This window comes from Salvia miltiorrhiza, chromosome 8 (assembly GCF_028751815.1).
Source record: "Salvia miltiorrhiza cultivar Shanhuang (shh) chromosome 8, IMPLAD_Smil_shh, whole genome shotgun sequence".
NCBI lineage: Eukaryota > Viridiplantae > Streptophyta > Magnoliopsida > Lamiales > Lamiaceae > Salvia > Salvia miltiorrhiza.
In genome coordinates, this window is record NC_080394.1 from 11,345,601 (window position 1) to 11,364,081 (window position 18,481).

The window sequence follows — 18,481 nt, forward strand, 5'->3', positions numbered from 1 at the left end:
CTATTATTCTCTTCTTGTTAAAAATGCATTAAATTTCCTTCTCATCCCTTACATAAGGTTTTCTGTAAATCACAACTTTTTTTTGTATATTTTGGATGAGCAAATAAAGTGTTGCATCTGATACAACTTCTTAACTTTATAAAAAGATAAACGAGGGAGAATTCATTTGTATATTCTATAAATTTCAACAAAACAAAAGGGGGACCAATTGATACCGACTCCACATGCAAAAATTTGGCAACAATTACTCTGCTCCAAAACCAAAACGCATTTCAATTGTGGATGCACCAAATGTATACAATAAGTCTTGTATACACGCAAGTTTGGAGATTGAAGCTTACACATCTTATCTTCGTGCAACCTACAATACCTAGAATCGTCAGACATGAAAAAAAACAACTACTACTACTACACCATATGATAGCTCCATAGTAGTAAACTAAGGATAGAAATATATTTCAAGGTAGGCACTAATAATTTTTTCAAAGCTAATATAGCTAAGTATAGATAATATGAAAGACACCAAACACATTAAAAAAATGGGGTTAATGGCTCCAAAATATATGAACTTTGCCCGAATTTGTATTTGCACATGAACTTTAATTTAGCTCCATAATACATAAATTTTTTATTTAATTGAAATGTGCAAACGTCAAGAACTCCAATTATAATTAATGTTGACCGACAATCACGTGGACTATTATTAAAATTATGTGGCAGTACGCGTGACCTTTTTGACACGGTGGCAATACGCGTGTCCAAAACGACGTCGTTTTAACTTGACACATGAAAATAGGCCCAATTTCAGCCCAACCTATCTCACTCCGTCTTTTACTCGAGTTTCCTCTCTGCACTCACTTTCTCTCTCGATGTAAACACAACACGTAGGGGTGTCAATGGGCGGGTTTTATCCGAATCGATTTGAAATCGTTGATTACTGGTTGAGCTACAAAGTAACAGTTTCGATCCCGATTTTAGACCCGACCCCCTCAGACTCAAAACCCAATCGGTCCAGACCCGCTTATTTCAGGTCTGGTCCGACTCGGCCCGTAAACTTTTTTTTTTTTAATTTCTAGTTTAATCTAACCCTCAATATAAATTTCCCATAATCATGAAGATGCAAAAATATCCGAAGCAACAAGTTCAAATATGACTTTCATATTTCAATAGTATCAATCGATCTAGAATTTACTATCTACAACTACTTTATCAATAACAAGAAGGGGAAAAAAATCCCCCAAAAATAAATAAAAATAGATAAAAAAGAAAAAGAAGAATTATTATCTTCATCTTGCTAATTTTCCAATAACCTTGAGACCTACTAGTGTAATAATCAAACCAAAAAAAAAAATGCACCTAGGATTCTGCTATTCCTATGTAGAAAAATCTCTGTACCATCTGATCTTGGCTTTGCCACTTCTTTCAACCAAAACTGATCACTCTTTTCATGGACCATATATAAATATATGTATACTATTTACACAAGCCATGCTTGATCATACCTGTCGAATTGAGTTGAGGTAACGCCGCTGTTGGTTTTGGTTTCTTGGGCTTTTTGGGTTTGGATATTATGAGGCCCATGGATAATTAAACTACTCGAACTGTTTTATTTTGCCACATAATGGTTCTGGTTCAGTCCATGTTCAATAAGCAATGAGTCTGTTTTGGATTCAAAACCGTAACAATTTTAATAATTTTGATCCGGATAAAATCCACCCATTACACGCACACACAACTCACCTCTCTCGCTCCATCTCTGGGACGTCGTGGCCCTTGTGCCGGCATTGCTCTCATCTCTCTCTTCTTCATCCCTAACTCTCTCTCTCTCGCTAAAACACACGCACAAACACATGCACTAAGTTCGCCCTCTTTTATGCACCAAACATAAATCTGGGTGCCTGCAGAGACAATAAGCTCTAAATAATGGACCATAAAATAAAATGCAACATCCTTAATGGATTGTTGATATCAAAACGAAGATTGTTGATGAAAATCGTTCGATTTAACTACTGCTTCCATCATCGTCCTCCTTCCCTGCAAAATCCACATCTCGGATTGTGGTGAACTAAGTGATATCATAACTAGTATTCAAGATATTTCAAGGCAGCTAACCAAGTGATAAATTACAAAAAAACTAAAAACAAGATTGTAAATTATGTGGCGTGGCGATGTGCACTACAAATAAACACAAAGCTAAACCCACTGCATAAGATGACTCACGTATTAAAGCACTGTGCAAATAAAAACTCATGGCATTGGCACATCACATGACTTTGCAATTATGAAAAAGAGAAGAAGATAGAAGGCATGAGAAAGCTAAGTAGATCCAAAGAGCAGGAAAATGGAGAATACCATCTCATGCAGCAGAAGTATTATTGCCAGATGCATACATCTTTTTTGAAACAGCCCAATCAACAGCAATTGGTCTTTCACCAATTTTTTTTCCCATTTAGTTTTGGATGGCCTGCAATCATGTCCTGAAAAGCTTAAATGATTACAGCAGAAATTCAGACATCAGTTATGTCCGCAAGTTATTAATGACAATAGTTATACTCTTTTCTACCCTTTTTCCATCAAAACTTATAACAGCAGCCAACAACAACAGTACATAGCTAGGTATATTATTCATCAAACTTAAAAATTAAAATATCTAAGTAAATGACAAGAACCTTGAACGGAAGATTTCTCACAGTAAGCTTCTCCTTCTGAGTTTTAGAGCCCTGCGACAACACATTCAACATTCAAAACATTTCTCGGTGAAAAACCATGATACCTAACAAAGGCAAATCTAGAAGAGACAACATATAATGTCTAATAGGAACTCAAGCGATAAGTGGCAACCAACAACTATAAATGTCTAATCTACAAAACATAGAGGTTAAGCCAAGAAAATGGAACGTCTTATATGGACAAAACTGATACTTGCTTGTAATTTTATAGAATTTACAGAAATCCTGAGGCTGAATTAGGTAAAATTAATGATTTTAATGAATGTTAAATTTCATCTTGATACGAGCAGGGCCGTTTCTGACGAAAAATGGGCCCAGGGTGAAACGATAAAAATGGGCCCTCTATTTACCATCATAACAACACAAAAAACACCATTTTTAAAGTCATATTATAATATTTTGGTAAAAAATATATTAATAATTATAAAAAAAAATGACTTATTCTCGCCTTTTTTACTTGCAAAGTCATCTATAAGAACATTTGTTTCAATATTTTTTAAGATATATTTTTTAATACAAAAAATTGCTAAACTATTTAATCTTTTTTGCCATATCGACGTTTTTAAATATGTCTTCAATAATTTTAACTTCCATAAACTCTTCTCAGCCGAAGCTACTGTTACAGACATAGTTAACAATATTGCAACATTTGGATAACAATCTGTAATTTTCATAAATTCAAGAATTTCAATAGTTAAAGTTATTTTATTTGATAATTTCATTTGTAATATTTTTAATTCAATAAATAAATCATCTAACTCATATAATGAGTAAAAGTAAATTTAAAATTAACACATTAATGTCTTAATTTTTCACAATCCAAAAATTTTAAAGTTTTCGAATCAAATGAAAAACCAAATATATGATCAAATGATTTCATTTCTTTAAATCTACATTTTAAAGAAGTAATCGTTATGTCCACAACAACTACAAAATATTCAAATTCTAAATGACATTTTATTAAAAATATTGGCTCCATATTCATATTAGATGCAAAACTCTTAGCAATAGTCAAACTTGTATTAGATATTAGACCTTCTAATTGTTTCATGATAGAGTTAATGCGCATAGTATACACAAAAAATGATATTAGACCTTATAATTTTTGGGGGCCCCAAAATTATTCAGGATGAAATTTTTTGGGCCTCATTTTTTTTTATTCAATGCTAATAGTATACACAAGAAGAAAGTTAGGCCAATAATAATAATTGTATATATAAGAGAATATAAAAAATTTTGGGCCCCCAAAAATGATGGGCCCTGGGCGGTCGCCCATGCTGGCCCGCCCTCAGAGACGGCCCTGGATACGAGTTTGCAAGCACAACAAATTGCAGAATCAATGTGTCCAGACCAAGTACTACGTGGGATTCAAACCTCCTGAATGAAGCTAAGGAAAGATGGAACTGGATTGAAAAAAGACAGAAGGCAAAGCAAACAACGAGAGAAAGAGGCGAGCTCATGCCAAAATCCACTAATCATGGGCAAAGCGATCATCCTTATGTACAGGAAGAGATAAAGAGCGTATTATTGTGAGAATTAAATGCATATATTAATATAGTTACAAATTAAGGAACTCTATGAAATATTATGTATATACTATCATATCTAGAGCTGGGATCGGTTTATTAATTAGTTGGACTAGTATTCCACCCGTGCATACGCATGGGCTAAATCGATCAATGTAACAATTCACTAATAAATTAATCATCAATTATTGACTCTAGATATGACAGAGTATACATTCGAAATTATTTATTCTGTTTAAAGAAATTACTCAAATATTCTGCATTTGTCTTTAAAATTTATGAGATTAAAAAAGGCATAAATTAGAGTGCAACATACAGAAACAAACATACTCGATTGATTTTCATTTAAATACAGTGGATACATTTATTCGAAGACCATATAGAGGCTTATCCACCTTCATACATTAAAATCAGTGATAGGAACAAACAACATAAACTATATGCTGATGGTTAAGTTTTTCACTTTCCTACTCCAACCACATCGTCATTGTACGCTGAGATATTAGGTATCGGCTCAAAGTCTTTAGCATAAACTTTCTCATTCTTAGAATTCATATCATCAATATATTTGAAGATATTGGGCTTTGACTCAAAATCTTTTGCTACAAAAGATTTCTCACCAGTAAGCTTGTGACCATCCACGTAGGCGGTAGCACTCGGCCTCGGTTCAAAATCTCTTACAAAAGATTTTTCACCAGTAAGCTTGTGACCATCCACGTAGGCGGTAGCACTCGGCCTCGGTTCAAAATCTCTTATAAAAGACTTTTCACTTGCGGGATTGTGACCATCAGCCTCAAGGTTGGATGACTCGATAGAGGTGTGACAATCGCTCTTTTCTTCGGTGACATGCTGCTCTAGATCTTTTCTTGCTTCGTTAACTTGTGCAAGCTACATTCCAACAAATTCATATATTTAAAAACGAGTCCACCAAACTAAAAGGTTAATTAAACGCATATAGTGATTTTAAAAAGTGACAATCTCCGTTCTAACATACATTTTTCATTTTCGTTTGTCCCATTAATAATGATATATCTAGTTTCAAAATAAAAATAATTAGGGTGCCAAACTCATTTTACACTCTAACATTGTTTTCTTACTTCTCGTGCTCATATGAAATGTGTCATTAACAATGAAATGGAGGGAGTACAACCGTGTGGTTTGACTTGTTAAAATCACATGACTTAATAATACTCATTTCTCTTTCATAAGAGTAGTGACTTTTTGCTATTTCGGTATTATCCCACAAGAGTGTGTATTTTTTATTTTTGGACACTATCCTACGTACTACAAATCCCTTACTTTTTTTCTCTACTTATCAACTTATTCACAACTTTACCGCACATGGTACACCACAAATGCCTTATTTTATCTCACTATTATAACACTACAATAAAAGTGAGTCTCTTTTTTTAATTACACACTCACTAACATTTATTAAAATCAATATCCTAAAAGTGACGCACACTCTTATAGGATGGATTAGAGTAATATAGAGCACATTAACCAAAGATTTAGTTAAACTTGTAAAATAAATATCTAAAAATAATGTCAAAATTTTAAAGTTGGTAGAAACTTAAGAAAGCAATTAAGAGTGAAGAGAAATTCTGAAGACATGTAAAGATTTCTTCAAAATAGATTCACCTCGTGGTACCACTAGTTAGTTGTTAATATTAACAATGTGTGTGCATGTGTAGAGATAAATAAATAAAATAAATAAGCGAAAGAAGACATAGAGATGAATGAAGTTGAGGGCATACCAGAGCAAGACACAAGGCCACAGTGGCGACAAAGCAAAGGGATCTCATAGCTCTCATACTCCCTCTTTCTCTCTCCCTTCAATTTGATACTAATTGTTAAATGATACTACGTGCCTTTTATAGAAGGAAAATACAACTAAATTCAATAATTGCAAACATAGCCTTGAGGTTTGATCAATCTACAAAAATGCTCCTCTTATTTCTTCAAATTACAAATGCATATATCCTTGTGGTACAACCATGGTGAATCGGCTCATGATCAAAGGGTCTGAGCCTCGAACTGTCGACCACGGGCCAGAACTCGAACCATAAAACACTCGGTCTATTTCTGGGCCCGAAAATATGGAACCGAAAACTGACGGTTAACCGTCGAGTCAGAAACCGCACATTAATTGTCCAAAATCGACGATTTTTTTTTTATTTTTTTTTCAATTCAAATTTCATAAGTATTAGTAATTTTTTTAGTAAGTTTAGTTTACTTATTCAATTTTGTAGTTTGAAAATTGTAATTTATTTGTACATGTAAATTAAAAGAAATACTTTAAAAATAAAAATGCGAATTTTATTACATTTTGGGTTTTAATTTGTTAAAATTTTATTTCGTTTATAGTTTTTTCAACAATTTTGTTACATGTAATGTATTAAATAATGTAATTTAATAATAAATTATACACAATATATAAAAAATAAAAATAAAATAATTAGAAAAATAATCGTTCCACCCTTGAACTGGCGGTTTTCGACCCAATCTGAAACCGACCATTTTCAACCTCTTCACGGGTCGATTATGGTTCACCTTCCCCGATGAATCGTAAATCGGTGATTCCGAACCGGTGGCATCACTACCTCCGATAAGTGATATTGGAACAATGTGGGGATCAGTAAATGGTTTATGTAATCGATCATATAGTACTATATTCCACATTTTCTACTTCTCTTTGTTTATTTATACCCCTAAAATGTATTTAATGGACTTTGTGCAGTACCAGGTCCTTTAATCTTATTTAAATTCACAGTTCCAACGACATTTTAGTGTCAAATTTCTTTCTCATCCCCTCTTTTTTTTTCTTTTTTTTTTTAATTTAAATCTTTTTCGAAAATTGTTAAATTTGATACATTAAGATACAATATGCATCTTAAGTTAAATACTATGAGAAAATTTTTAATTTGATGTAAAATTCATAATAAATTAGTATATTAATTCATTTTAGAACTCTTTAATCTTATACATAAAATTTCTAAAAAATCAACATTTGTATTAATTTTAATATAAATATGTGGATGAATAGTTAGTTATATATCTTAAAAATAAAATTTTCATTATAATTTATATTATTTAATTTTTATTTACGTTTGCGTACTAAAATTTTATAGGTTAATTGTCTCTAAATCCAAAATATTTTAAGGAATTCGGGAAATTGCACTTGTTTTTTTTCCCTCATGATATATACTTTTTCGTTTTTTTTTTAAATTAGTTCGATCGTCGATTTTTCCTAATTTAAATATGAGCCATTTGTTAATTTCATCATATACCATTACAAATTAATTTCTCTTCAATTTTCTCTTTGATTATAATTTTATTTTTCTAACTCACAATTTTCTCTCTAACTTATATGCTAAAAAATTCTTTTAGGATTTATTAATCTTAAATTAGCAAGAGATTAAAAATAGCCCATCAGAATTTATTAATCCGCAACTAATTTTAATTTAACTCTAGCTTGAGGGTATAGATTCAAAACTCCAAAGGAACTTGCAACAAATTGTGGCTTCACCTTTGGAGCCCGTTCGAAGAAATGTTTAAAAGCCGCCAATTGTAGTTCGACTTTAATCTATTGTTTTTTTCTTTTTCTTGAATATAATCAATTATGTAATCCGCACACAGGCGGAACCTCACCACCACCCAAACGATGGAAACGCAAACGCCTTGTATGTGGGACCTCAACATCAAATAATACAATACCGCGCATGCAGGCGAAAATACAACATCACTTAAAGTGAAAAATATCACCGTATACAGGCAGAAATGAACTCAAGACCTCTCATAAAGAAGAGTCTTTGAGTGCCTCAACTTTGCCACTAGAGCAAGGCCTCATTGGCGACTTAACTCTAGTATTGTCGATCCAATCCACTCAAGCTGAGCGGCATAAAAAAGATACGATAATGTATATTAAATCATATAAGATGGCAACATGATCGTTCGTGCTTAAACTATCCTTCTTTTTTGTTAATTTTACTTAATATGATTCAAATAATTAAGATAATTAAATTTACTCATTGAATGTGAAAAATCGCTAAAATGGGATACGTATCTTGCTGTGATCTCATCTAAATATTTTTTTAACGTTATACAGCTATTCATTATTTATGTTATGACTTGTCATATCATATTTAATTAATTGATTTTTATACGATGTATCGTATAAATCAATAAAACATTGTACTAAGAAATTCATAGCCACACAAACTCGATCAGAAGTACTCCAGTTTGTCGAGTAATTTCAGAAGCATACCATGTTATTGTCAGCAACAAATAATGCTATATGTATATATAATTGTTTTTTAATAACAATATTGCAAGTTGCACTGTTGCAGCATGGTCTTGCCTTGTAGATCGTAATTGTTCGATATTTTGGAATTTAAAATCCGTGAAAATTGGATGACAAATTAATATCTCCCAATGAAGTTATTAGTATAATTAACTTTTGTTTTGGTAAATTTTTTGGTTTGCTTGGATGTTTTGATTTTTAATAGTGTGATTAATAATAACAAAAGTTTGTGCCCGTAGTATAATTCTCCTTGTTGAGACCCTTTGCTTTTCTCCTTGGTTGAGAACCCTAGTTTTTCCGTTTGCTTTTCTGCTGTGTCGGCTATGGAGGACAAGATGGCTGCACTAAATCTCTCCCAATGAAGATGATGAACTGCTCCTTGATGACGATATCACAGGGGAATCGTCGGTCTCTGTGGATCTTTGTTTGGTAGGTAGATTCCTCACTGAACAACCAATTAATTTCAATCTTATGCGGAGTAGAATGGCTAGTATCTGGCGACCGGGCAAGGGAGTATTCATGAAAGATATCGGTAAAGGGAGATTCATATTCCAATTTTTTCACGAACTAGATCTGAAGCGAGTTTACGAGGGAGGGCCTTGGGCGTTTGGTAATTTCCCTTTAATTCTCCATCGATTGAGGAAAGGAGAGTTCCCGCTTACTGTTCCGTTGGACATCCTGCCTTTTTGGGTCCAAATCCATGATCTTCTTGCTGGATTTTTGACGGAAGGGGTAGGCAAACTTCTGGGTAACTTCATTGGTACGTTCATGGAATATGATAGTACTAACTCATCTGGGGTGTGGCGACAGTACATGAGAGTTCGGGTTGGCATTCGGGTGACTGATCCTTTGAAGCGCTTTAAGAAATTGAAACAGAAAGATGGATCAACCTTCACTGTTAACTTCAAGTACGAGAGGCTTAATGTTTTTTGTTTTCTCTGCGGAAGACTTGGCCATTCCGAGAGTTTTTGCGAGCTTATGTTCAACGAAGGCTCGAAAGACACCGTGAGGGAATGGGTGTTAGCCTTAAAGCGGCGGATCGACGGGGGGTGACGCTTGCCGGCGACAAGTGGCTGCGCGCGATGATGGAGAAAACCCTAGCAAGGAGGTGGCGGGTGCTAGGGTTGTGACTGAGCCGCGATTTTTGGATCCAAAACAAAAATTTCCTGAAAATCGGGACGTTAATATTTCCATATCGGATCCCCAGAATTATAGGGAAGTATCTAAATCAACTCCCCACAGATTGGCTCTACAAAATATCAGCTCCGAAAGTCATGCAGATGAGCCCATGCAGGATAATGGTTCGTTAGTGGTTATTTTTGACGAACGAAAAAGAAGACGTGGCGCTTCCTCTATGATTCTTAACTCTAATATCTCATCAGTAGATCTTTCCGTTGGATTTTCCGGGGATGTCTCCGATGACTCTACTTTTATATCGGCGGGCTCCGGTTTCGGAGTCGGCCGGGAACAATGAATACTCTAAGTTGGAACTGTAGGGGGATGGGTCAGCTCCTTGCAGTTCCCACTCTTCGTGAACTCGTTAGAGTTCATCGATCGGATTTTGTTTTTCTTTGTGAAACTCTGGTGCATCATTCTCGTATGGAGGACATTCGTTCGCGGCTTCATTTTGAGGGTTGTTTTTCTGTTGATAGTATTGGTAGAAGTGGTGGTTTATGTTTGTTGTGGCGTGCGTCGGCCACGTGTTCGCTTATTGGCTTTTCTCAAAACCATATTGATGTTCAAGTAACTGATGAGAGTGGAGATTGGCGTTTAACGGGTTTCTATGGTTTCCCAGAGAGACGGAGGCGCCGAGACTCCTGGAACTTCCTCCGGCGGCTTGCTGTTGTTAACTCCCTTCCTTGGGTTATTATTGGGGATTTTAATGACCTTCTTGATCCGGGCAAAAAGAGGGGTCGAGTCGATCATCCAAATTGGCTCTTTAATGGTTTTCGCTCTGCCATTATGGACTGCAGGATTTCTGATATTCCTCTCTTAGGATATCCCTATACTTGGTCGCGTGGAAAACAGGCTGAGAATTTTGTTGAGGAGAGACTAGATAGAGGTATGGCAAATCATGATTGGAAGATGCGTTTTCCAGATGCCACACTCACGGCCCTTATCGCCCCGATATCAGACCATGCTCCTCTTATCTTGAAGAATAAGGGCACCACCCCCCATGTTGATATTCGTCGTTTCAGGTTTGAGAATAAGTGGTGTTTTGAGCCCGAACTGCCTAATGTAGTCCGTGACTGTTGGCTCAACCTGCAAGGTATCTCTATTATAGATAAACTTACGGCTGTGTCTGAAGCCTTATCTATTTGGGCTAAATATACCAAGAGTGGTTCCCACCGGGACAAGTCCTATTTGCAAAAGCAGATTGCTGTTCTTCAAGGGAGAAGTGACACTTTGTCTATCTCTAAATTACAGTAGGTGAGAAGAAATCTGGCTGATGTGTATCTTCGCGAGGATGCACACTGGAGACAACGGGCAAAGAAACATTGGCTAAAGGAGGGTGATCGTAATACAAAGTTCTTTTTTGCAATGGCCTCGAATCGGCGAAAGAAAAATCATATTGGTCGCTTACAGAGAAATGATGGCAGCTGGACGGTCTCCGATGATGAGCTCCATTCTGTTGTGAAGCATTATTTTGAGAATTTGTTTGATGAATCAAATAGTTCTGTGGACTTCAGTCAGGCTCTTGATCGGCTTCGCCCTTGTGTTGACGCTGATATGAACAACGAGCTTGTGAAACCTTTCCAACGAGAGGAGTTTGAGGCGGCTATTTCACAAATGCATCCGGATAAGTCACCGGGCCCGGATGGTTTCAATCCAAAGTTTTTCCAGAAATTTTGGGGCCTCGTTGGAAATGATATTTTCGAGAATAGTGTGCAGTGGATGCAGGACGTGAGTTTTCCCCCGAACTTTAATCATACTCTTATCACGCTTATCCCGAAGATTGCCTCTCCTGTGAGTATGAAGGATCTCAGACCTATCGCTTTGTGTAATGTGGCCTACAAGATTATCTCTAAAGTGTTATGTAATCGTCTGAAAAAGGTGTTGCCTTCTCTTATTGATCATTCTCAATCGGCTTTTGTGGAAGAGAGACTTATTCAGGATAATATCCTCATAGCTTTTGAAGCTATTCACTCAATGAAGCGGAAAACTCGAGGTAAACATGGTTCGCTAGCCCTCAAGATTGACATTAGCAAGGCTTATGATAGAGTGGACTGGAATTATTTGGATGCGATCTTAAGAAGGCTGGGTTTCTGTGAGAAGTGGCGGTCATGGATGAACTTGTGTGTTAGATCGGTCACCTACGATGCTCTTGTTAATGGAGTTGCGGTCGGACCTATTACCCCGGGTCGTGGTCTTCGTCAAGGTGATCCCCTCTCTCCTTATTTGTTTATTCTTTGTGCGGAAGGTCTCTCGGCTATGATTCGGCATGAAACGAACCGGGGTTCGCTGCATGGGGTTAATATTGGGCGTGGAGGGGCTTCCATCTCGCATCTTATGTTTGCAGACGACTGCCTCTTTTTTTGCCGCGCCTCTCCACCCGAATGTGCTCGGCTAAAGGCAGTTCTAGAAACTTATGAGTCGGCTTCGGGACAAGCTATCAACTACCAAAAATCGAGCATCTTTTATAGCTCCAATGTGAGTACTGGAGATCGTGAGCTGATGTCGAATCTTATAGGAGTTTCTGCGCCTTTGAATACGGGTCGTTATCTTGGTCTTCCTTCCCTTTTGGGTCGGAAAAAACGTGAAATTTTCAGCTTCTTAAGGGATAGAGTCTGGAATTGCATACAGGGTTGGAATGGAAAGAAGCTTTCGAAAGCCGGAAAAGAGATCTTGATCAAAAGTGTAGCGCAGGCCATCCCTTCTTATACCATGGCCATCTTTGCTTTGCCTATTTCTTTGACAGATGAGCTTGAGCGGCTCATGAACTCTTTTTGGTGGGGAAATAAGGCTGGTACGGGGAGGGGTATCTGTTGGATGAAATGGGAACGTCTTTGCGTGGATAAGGCCCTTGGTGGTTTGGGTTTCCGTAGTTTACAACTTCTGAACACTGCTCTACTTGGCAAGACGGGATGGAGACTTCTCGAGGAGCCAGATGCTCTGGTCTGCCGTGTTTTAAAAGCAAAATACTTCCCAAATGCTGATTTTCTTACTGCTACTTTGGGTCACAATCCCAGCTATTCTTGGAGAAGTATCTTATCAGCTCAAGAGCTGGTTAGAAGAGGGGTCCGTTGGCGAATTGGTGATGGTGCTAAGGTGCGTGTTTTCGGTGATCCTTGGTTAAGAAATAAGGCTAATTTTCGGACTGATGTGGTCTGCCCTCCGGAGCTTGGAAGTATGAAAGTTAGTGAGCTGTTGTTACCTAACTCTTCTCGCTGGGATTTTGATTACGTGAATAACATTTTTGGTGCAGAGGCATCTCAGGTATTGAGTATTCCAGTTTATCCGAACATGGGGGCAGATAAGCTGATCTGGCATTTTAGTGACAATGGTCTCTATACGGTTAAATCTGCGTATAGGCTCGCTAGTTCGCTTACACTGGATGAGACGCATGGAGTTGAAGGAGGGTGGTCAAAACTCTGGAAATTACACGTCCCTCCTAAGGTTAAACAGTTTCTTTGGCGGGCGGCCCGGAATAATCTCCCTACGAAGGAGAATCTTCTCTCCCGGGGTATTGCTGTGGGCGGAGAGTGTGCTACGTGCGGTGGAGGTTTTGAAAACCTTTGGCATACGTTTTTCCACTGTGGTTTTGCGGAAGCTTGTTGGAATGAGAGTAGCTTATACGAGCTTATTCATTCCATCACAATTCGTAGTGACTCCTTTCACCAAGCTCTCTTTCGAATTGTGGATGAGTTAAGTGGCTGTAATCGTTCCAAAGCTTGCATGTTATTATGGCAAATTTGGAAGGATAGAAATCTGGTGGTTTGGAATAATCAGTTCCCATCTCCAGCGTGATCGGTGATCTCAGCTGAAAGGTGCTATGAGGATTGGACGTTTGCTCAAATTCGCTCTGCTGTTCCGGGCTCTTCGCAGACAGCAGCTGTGGGTTGTCTTGCATGGCATGATCTCCCGGAAGGATCTATTAAGTGTGGGGTTGACGTAGCTTTCTTCAACGACGAGCAAGCTATGGGCATAGGCATCTATATTCGAAACTATGATGGGGAGTTCATCTCTGGACAATCGATCAAGGTTCGGGGCTGTGGTAATGTTCGAGAGGGTGTACTGATAGGCATTAGAGAAGCACTTTCTTGGTTGAAAGATTTGGGCTTCCAACGGGGGTGGCTGGAGACAGATTGCAAGGAGGCTTGTGCAGCAATTCAGTCCGAAAAGAGAAATATTGCCGAGTGTGGAGTTATAGCTCAGCATTGTCGAGAGTTGTTGTCTTTCCTTCCCGGTTTTAATGTTAAGCATGTCAGGAGAGAACATAATGCTATCGCTCATGGTTTAGCGAAAGCGGCGCGAGATATCAATTCACTTCATGTTTGGAATGAACCTCCGGAGTGTGTGGTGGGTCATTTCCATGTACCATGTTCATGTGAGCAATAAAATATCTTCGCCTTCTCAAAAAAAAAAAAAAAATAGTGTGATTAATATGTAAGATTAAAAGTCTTATGTTTGAATTCATCATTACATTTTTTTAAAAGTTATTTGTTCATTAATTAATATTTAATTTAAATTACAACTCAAACCCAAACCCTTTTATTTATTGCATTCTTACCCTTTTATAAAGGTGAATAATTTGAATACTAAATCTCAATTTTCCAACTCCTAACTCAGAAGAATAAAAATATTTTATCTAAGTATGAATTGAAATATATAAGGTATATACAATTAAAATAAAATAAAATAAAATATTAATTTTTATTAAAATTCATGACATCTTAGGGACGGGGGAGTATCAGTTATAATGAGTGATTTTCTGCATTATTAATCAAGTTAGATAGTGTTATTTTCATATATAAACCAATAATGCACTCGTTATACAACAGATTTCTACCTAGCTGGCCAAAGAAACTTCGTCAGAAAACTCAGAACTATTATTAGTATGTCGACTTCAGAAGCATGCCATTATTTGTCAGACACCTAACAAATTCTTTAATTTATCCACAAAGGTATATAATTATTTGATATTTACAAGGAGTATATTATTTTTTTCTCGTGTATTTCAACTTTTATTTGTCAAAAAATCACTTTTTTTTTTGAATTACAAAAATATATAATATATAATCAAATAAACAAATCGTTTGAACTACCCATAAAAAACCATTTTTTTAGAAAAATTACAAGAGATGTATAATATATAGTCAAATAAACATAGGTGGGAACACTACCTATATAAAAGTGAAAAAATTATCTGCATGCACACGCAGGCATTATTGAAACCCAAGACTTCTAACAAAAGAGACTTTTTGAATGCCTCAACTTTGCCACTTGAGGTAGACCTTATTAGCGTCAAAAAACTACTTTAACTCATAATTAAATAAATCACAATCACTCATTTTTACATAATGATAAAACTTTTTATTTTTAAATACACGTCTATCAAGTATTTTATTAAAATACATATTGTACTCAAACTGAGGCAGCATCCTAATGTAGCCAAAACTTAATCATAGAAAATTATAGTCATACAAATAAAAATATGAAAATAATAGCATTTCTGACTAAAATTCCTTTTAATATGTAACGGTGTAAAATACACTATTACACACATTTTAGAAGCGAAAAAGTGTGTAACAGTGTAAAATACACTGTTACACACTTTTCGCAATCACACATTTTTAAGTTATTACACGCTTATGTGAAAAAGTGTGTAATAGTAGAAAATACATTATTACACGATTTTCGTGATTATTACACAATTTTTGAAAAGTGTGTGACAGTGTATTTTACACTGTTACATACTTTTGCAAAAAAGTGTGTAACTGTATTAAGGGTATAATTGTACATTCACATTAAAAAAGACTAGTTTTTCCATATTTTTATTTGGATGGACACTTTTTCCTTTTTTATATAAGTCATAAGAAGTGCTAATTGAACCCATTAACTCTACTGAATATTATATACTATATACTTTTGCGGACGAAGCGAATATTATTTTTTCATACAGTATTGAAATTTGCAATATTCATATTTTTCTTAATTCCCTTGTAACTAATGGAAAAAAGTGTTGAATTGTCTATTTATAATGGAGCAGTAAGTATGATTTCGTAATCTCTTTTTTAAGTGTCATTCTAAAACCTCATCATCTTATACATTCTTAAATCATTATGTTTTGATTTTTATTTGTATTAAATTCATTGATGCATTCAAAACACCACCTTATTTTATGTGTTTACGTGACATCATTTTCATTATCTTAAATTCTTATTATATACATTCTTAATTTACATATTTAATTTTTTTATTTAATGAAAGAGTAATTTCCTTATAATTTCATTTCTTATTTTGCTAAAGCTTTGCATGAATTCAATAATTATTCTTCATGGTTGAACATAAAATGATCATATTAATCGGAAATTAGTTAAGAAAATTGTCCAATAATAATTATTTTTCGTCACTTTTTAATTTATTTTAACCATTAAATTCGAGTTTGGGACATGTATATGTATATAAATTCAAAACTAATTTCGTAGATCATATAATTTTAGTTTTATACTTTGAATCAATTTAAAATATTTTGTTATTGTAGAATTTATTATTAATGTTTACTATGTATATAATAATATATATTTATCTATTAAATAATGAGTTAATTGCCCATAAAATACTGAACTTTCATCCAATTCTAGCTAGTCTTGCATACAAACTTTGGGTTGTGGAGTGATAATTACTCCACAACTTTTAATTTTATCTGACTTTGCTCATAAAATATACTGAACTTTCATCCAATTATTATAACAACTTATTTTTAGAAATTCAAATGAGCTAGGGGATTCAAAATATATTACTATGCGGGTCTGATATATATGAGAATGAGAAATTAGCGGATATTTATATTATGCATTATTAATGCTTACTCAGTAATGTTCGAGATTTATTGAGACATATATTCAATTATTGAAACAACTGCTCCCTCCATCCCATTACAAATGTCTCATTACTTTTGGGCATAGAGATTAAAAAATACGTAGAAAGTAGACAAAACGAGTTGGTGAAAATTATTTAAATATTAGGTATAGATAGAGAATAGTATATTGCTAAAAATGAAATGAGATATTTGTAATAGGACATCCCATTATGGAACATTTGTAATGGGACAGAGAGGGTCATATTTAAATAACACAAGACATTTCATAAAATTTAAATGGATTTGGGATGAGAATGGGTACTATAATTTTTTTTAAACATTTTCGAACATTAATTGACCCGTTCTCTGAATTTTAATCGTTTATTATTTATTCTATTAATTATTATTAATATTTATGTTGTAATATTCGTGTTGTTATTGCGGTGATATCAAATTATTGTAATAAATTATATTTATAAATTAAAACAAATTTACGTAATTATAGTGAATGTTGATATACGTGTTTGAAAGGTGAACAAGTAATAAAACCACTTCTTGATTATATTTGAGTGGCTAAACCGTATTACTGTCATTATTTTGGTTCATCGCCATTCTCCACCACAACAAATGAATCTAAATGGCTGAACTTTATCCAAGTATGAATTTGTTTCTAAAATTTATACTTATAATCGAAATTTGATGAGTTAGAAACTAGATAGGATCTTATAGGATAATATTTAAATTATAAATATACAATTAACTAACTAATCCAAACTACAATGAAGAACATATAAAATTCATATAAGATCCTGCAAAAAATCAAGCCCTAACATATGCCAAACATTTGATTGTTGAATTTGATGTATATGGCTGAACTCTTGTCCATTTTTTATTCACATATTCTATCTTGTGCTCACATGTGGGCCATGTGGCTCGAACATTGAATGAATGACGAACTGACGAACTTTCTTATGTTGATCCACCATAATTAAGTTCATTAGAGCATCTCCAATGCGGGTCTTAAAACCCGCGTCGATCCGGGTCGCTGGAGGGGCTGTCGCGTTGGAGACCTCGGCTGGGTCGAAGCCGGGGCGAAGCTTAGCACCGGAGATTGGGGTAATCGTGCGTTCCACGTGCGATTAAAAAAAAATGTTGTGAAGAGGACGAAGGTTGTGACTGTGAGCAAGAAATTAGATGGGGAGAAATAGAGAAGCAAGTTGCAGGGGATGGGGGAGAAATAAGAAAAAAAAAGCGGCTGGGTGGGGAAGAAGGAAGAAAAAAAGCGGTGGGTGGGGTGGGGTGGATAGGGTTTAAATTTTTTTTTTCTAATTTTAATTTTGATTTAAATATTTGTTTTTTTTTTAAAATCCTAGTAATTTTTTAATTTTTTTTCATTTTCACTTAATTTTTAATTATTGCAATATTTTTAATTTTAAAATCTTATATTTTATTTTAACTAATATAATATTGAATTCTTAATTTTAATAAAATATTTAATTTTAAAATAGAAGTGTAGAAATATGATTAAAGTGTAGAAATGTGAATTTTGTGGAAATGAAAATTTAAGACTCACTCTAAGACCCAATGCATTGGAGAGTGGTGTGTCTTAGGTGTGGACCACCATCTAAGACCCCCTATAAGACACAATGCATTGGAGATGCTCTTAAAGAATTAATATTGTACACACTATAATTAAGTTCATTAATATTAAAAATTAATATTGCACCATCACGCGAATTCATATTATAAATATATAACTCCTTTTAATGTATTACTTCTCGTGTTTAAGATATTGTATGTTCATTAATTATTTTAAACTATTGATAACTTTAGTTAATTATAGAGACTACACTGTATAGTAGCCAATGATATATAGTAATAAAAAAAAATATAATCATAT

At 34.8% G+C, this 18,481-nt stretch overlaps 2 protein-coding genes and 1 long non-coding RNA gene across 4 annotated transcripts; 1 reads left to right on the top strand and 2 right to left on the bottom strand.

The window, feature by feature from the left end:
- Nucleotides 1-2,116: 2,116 nt before the first annotated feature.
- On the bottom strand, nucleotides 2,117-4,265 carry LOC131000963 (uncharacterized). 2 transcript variants are annotated; one of them, XR_009093827.1, is made up of 3 exons: nucleotides 4,104-4,265; nucleotides 2,670-2,720; nucleotides 2,117-2,464 (listed from the first exon to the last, which is right to left on the bottom strand). It is a non-coding gene; the product is annotated as an uncharacterized LOC131000963 (long non-coding RNA). The 2 variants fall into 2 exon arrangements; XR_009093828.1 differs by having other exon boundaries at nucleotides 2,117-2,477.
- A 303-nt stretch (nucleotides 4,266-4,568) lies between these two features.
- LOC131000965 (organ-specific protein S2-like) lies at nucleotides 4,569-6,104 on the bottom strand. The gene is made up of 2 exons (XM_057927116.1): nucleotides 6,013-6,104; nucleotides 4,569-5,143 (listed from the first exon to the last, which is right to left on the bottom strand). The coding sequence occupies exons 1-2, from the start codon at nucleotides 6,067-6,069 to the stop codon at nucleotides 4,715-4,717; spliced, it is 486 nt and encodes a 161-aa protein (XP_057783099.1). The 5' UTR covers nucleotides 6,070-6,104; the 3' UTR covers nucleotides 4,569-4,714.
- A 2,937-nt stretch (nucleotides 6,105-9,041) lies between these two features.
- Nucleotides 9,042-9,611, top strand: LOC130998074 (uncharacterized protein At4g02000-like). The gene has a single exon (XM_057923508.1). It carries the CDS (start codon nucleotides 9,042-9,044, stop codon nucleotides 9,609-9,611), a length of 570 nt encoding a protein of 189 aa, XP_057779491.1.
- Nucleotides 9,612-18,481: the final 8,870 nt, after the last annotated feature.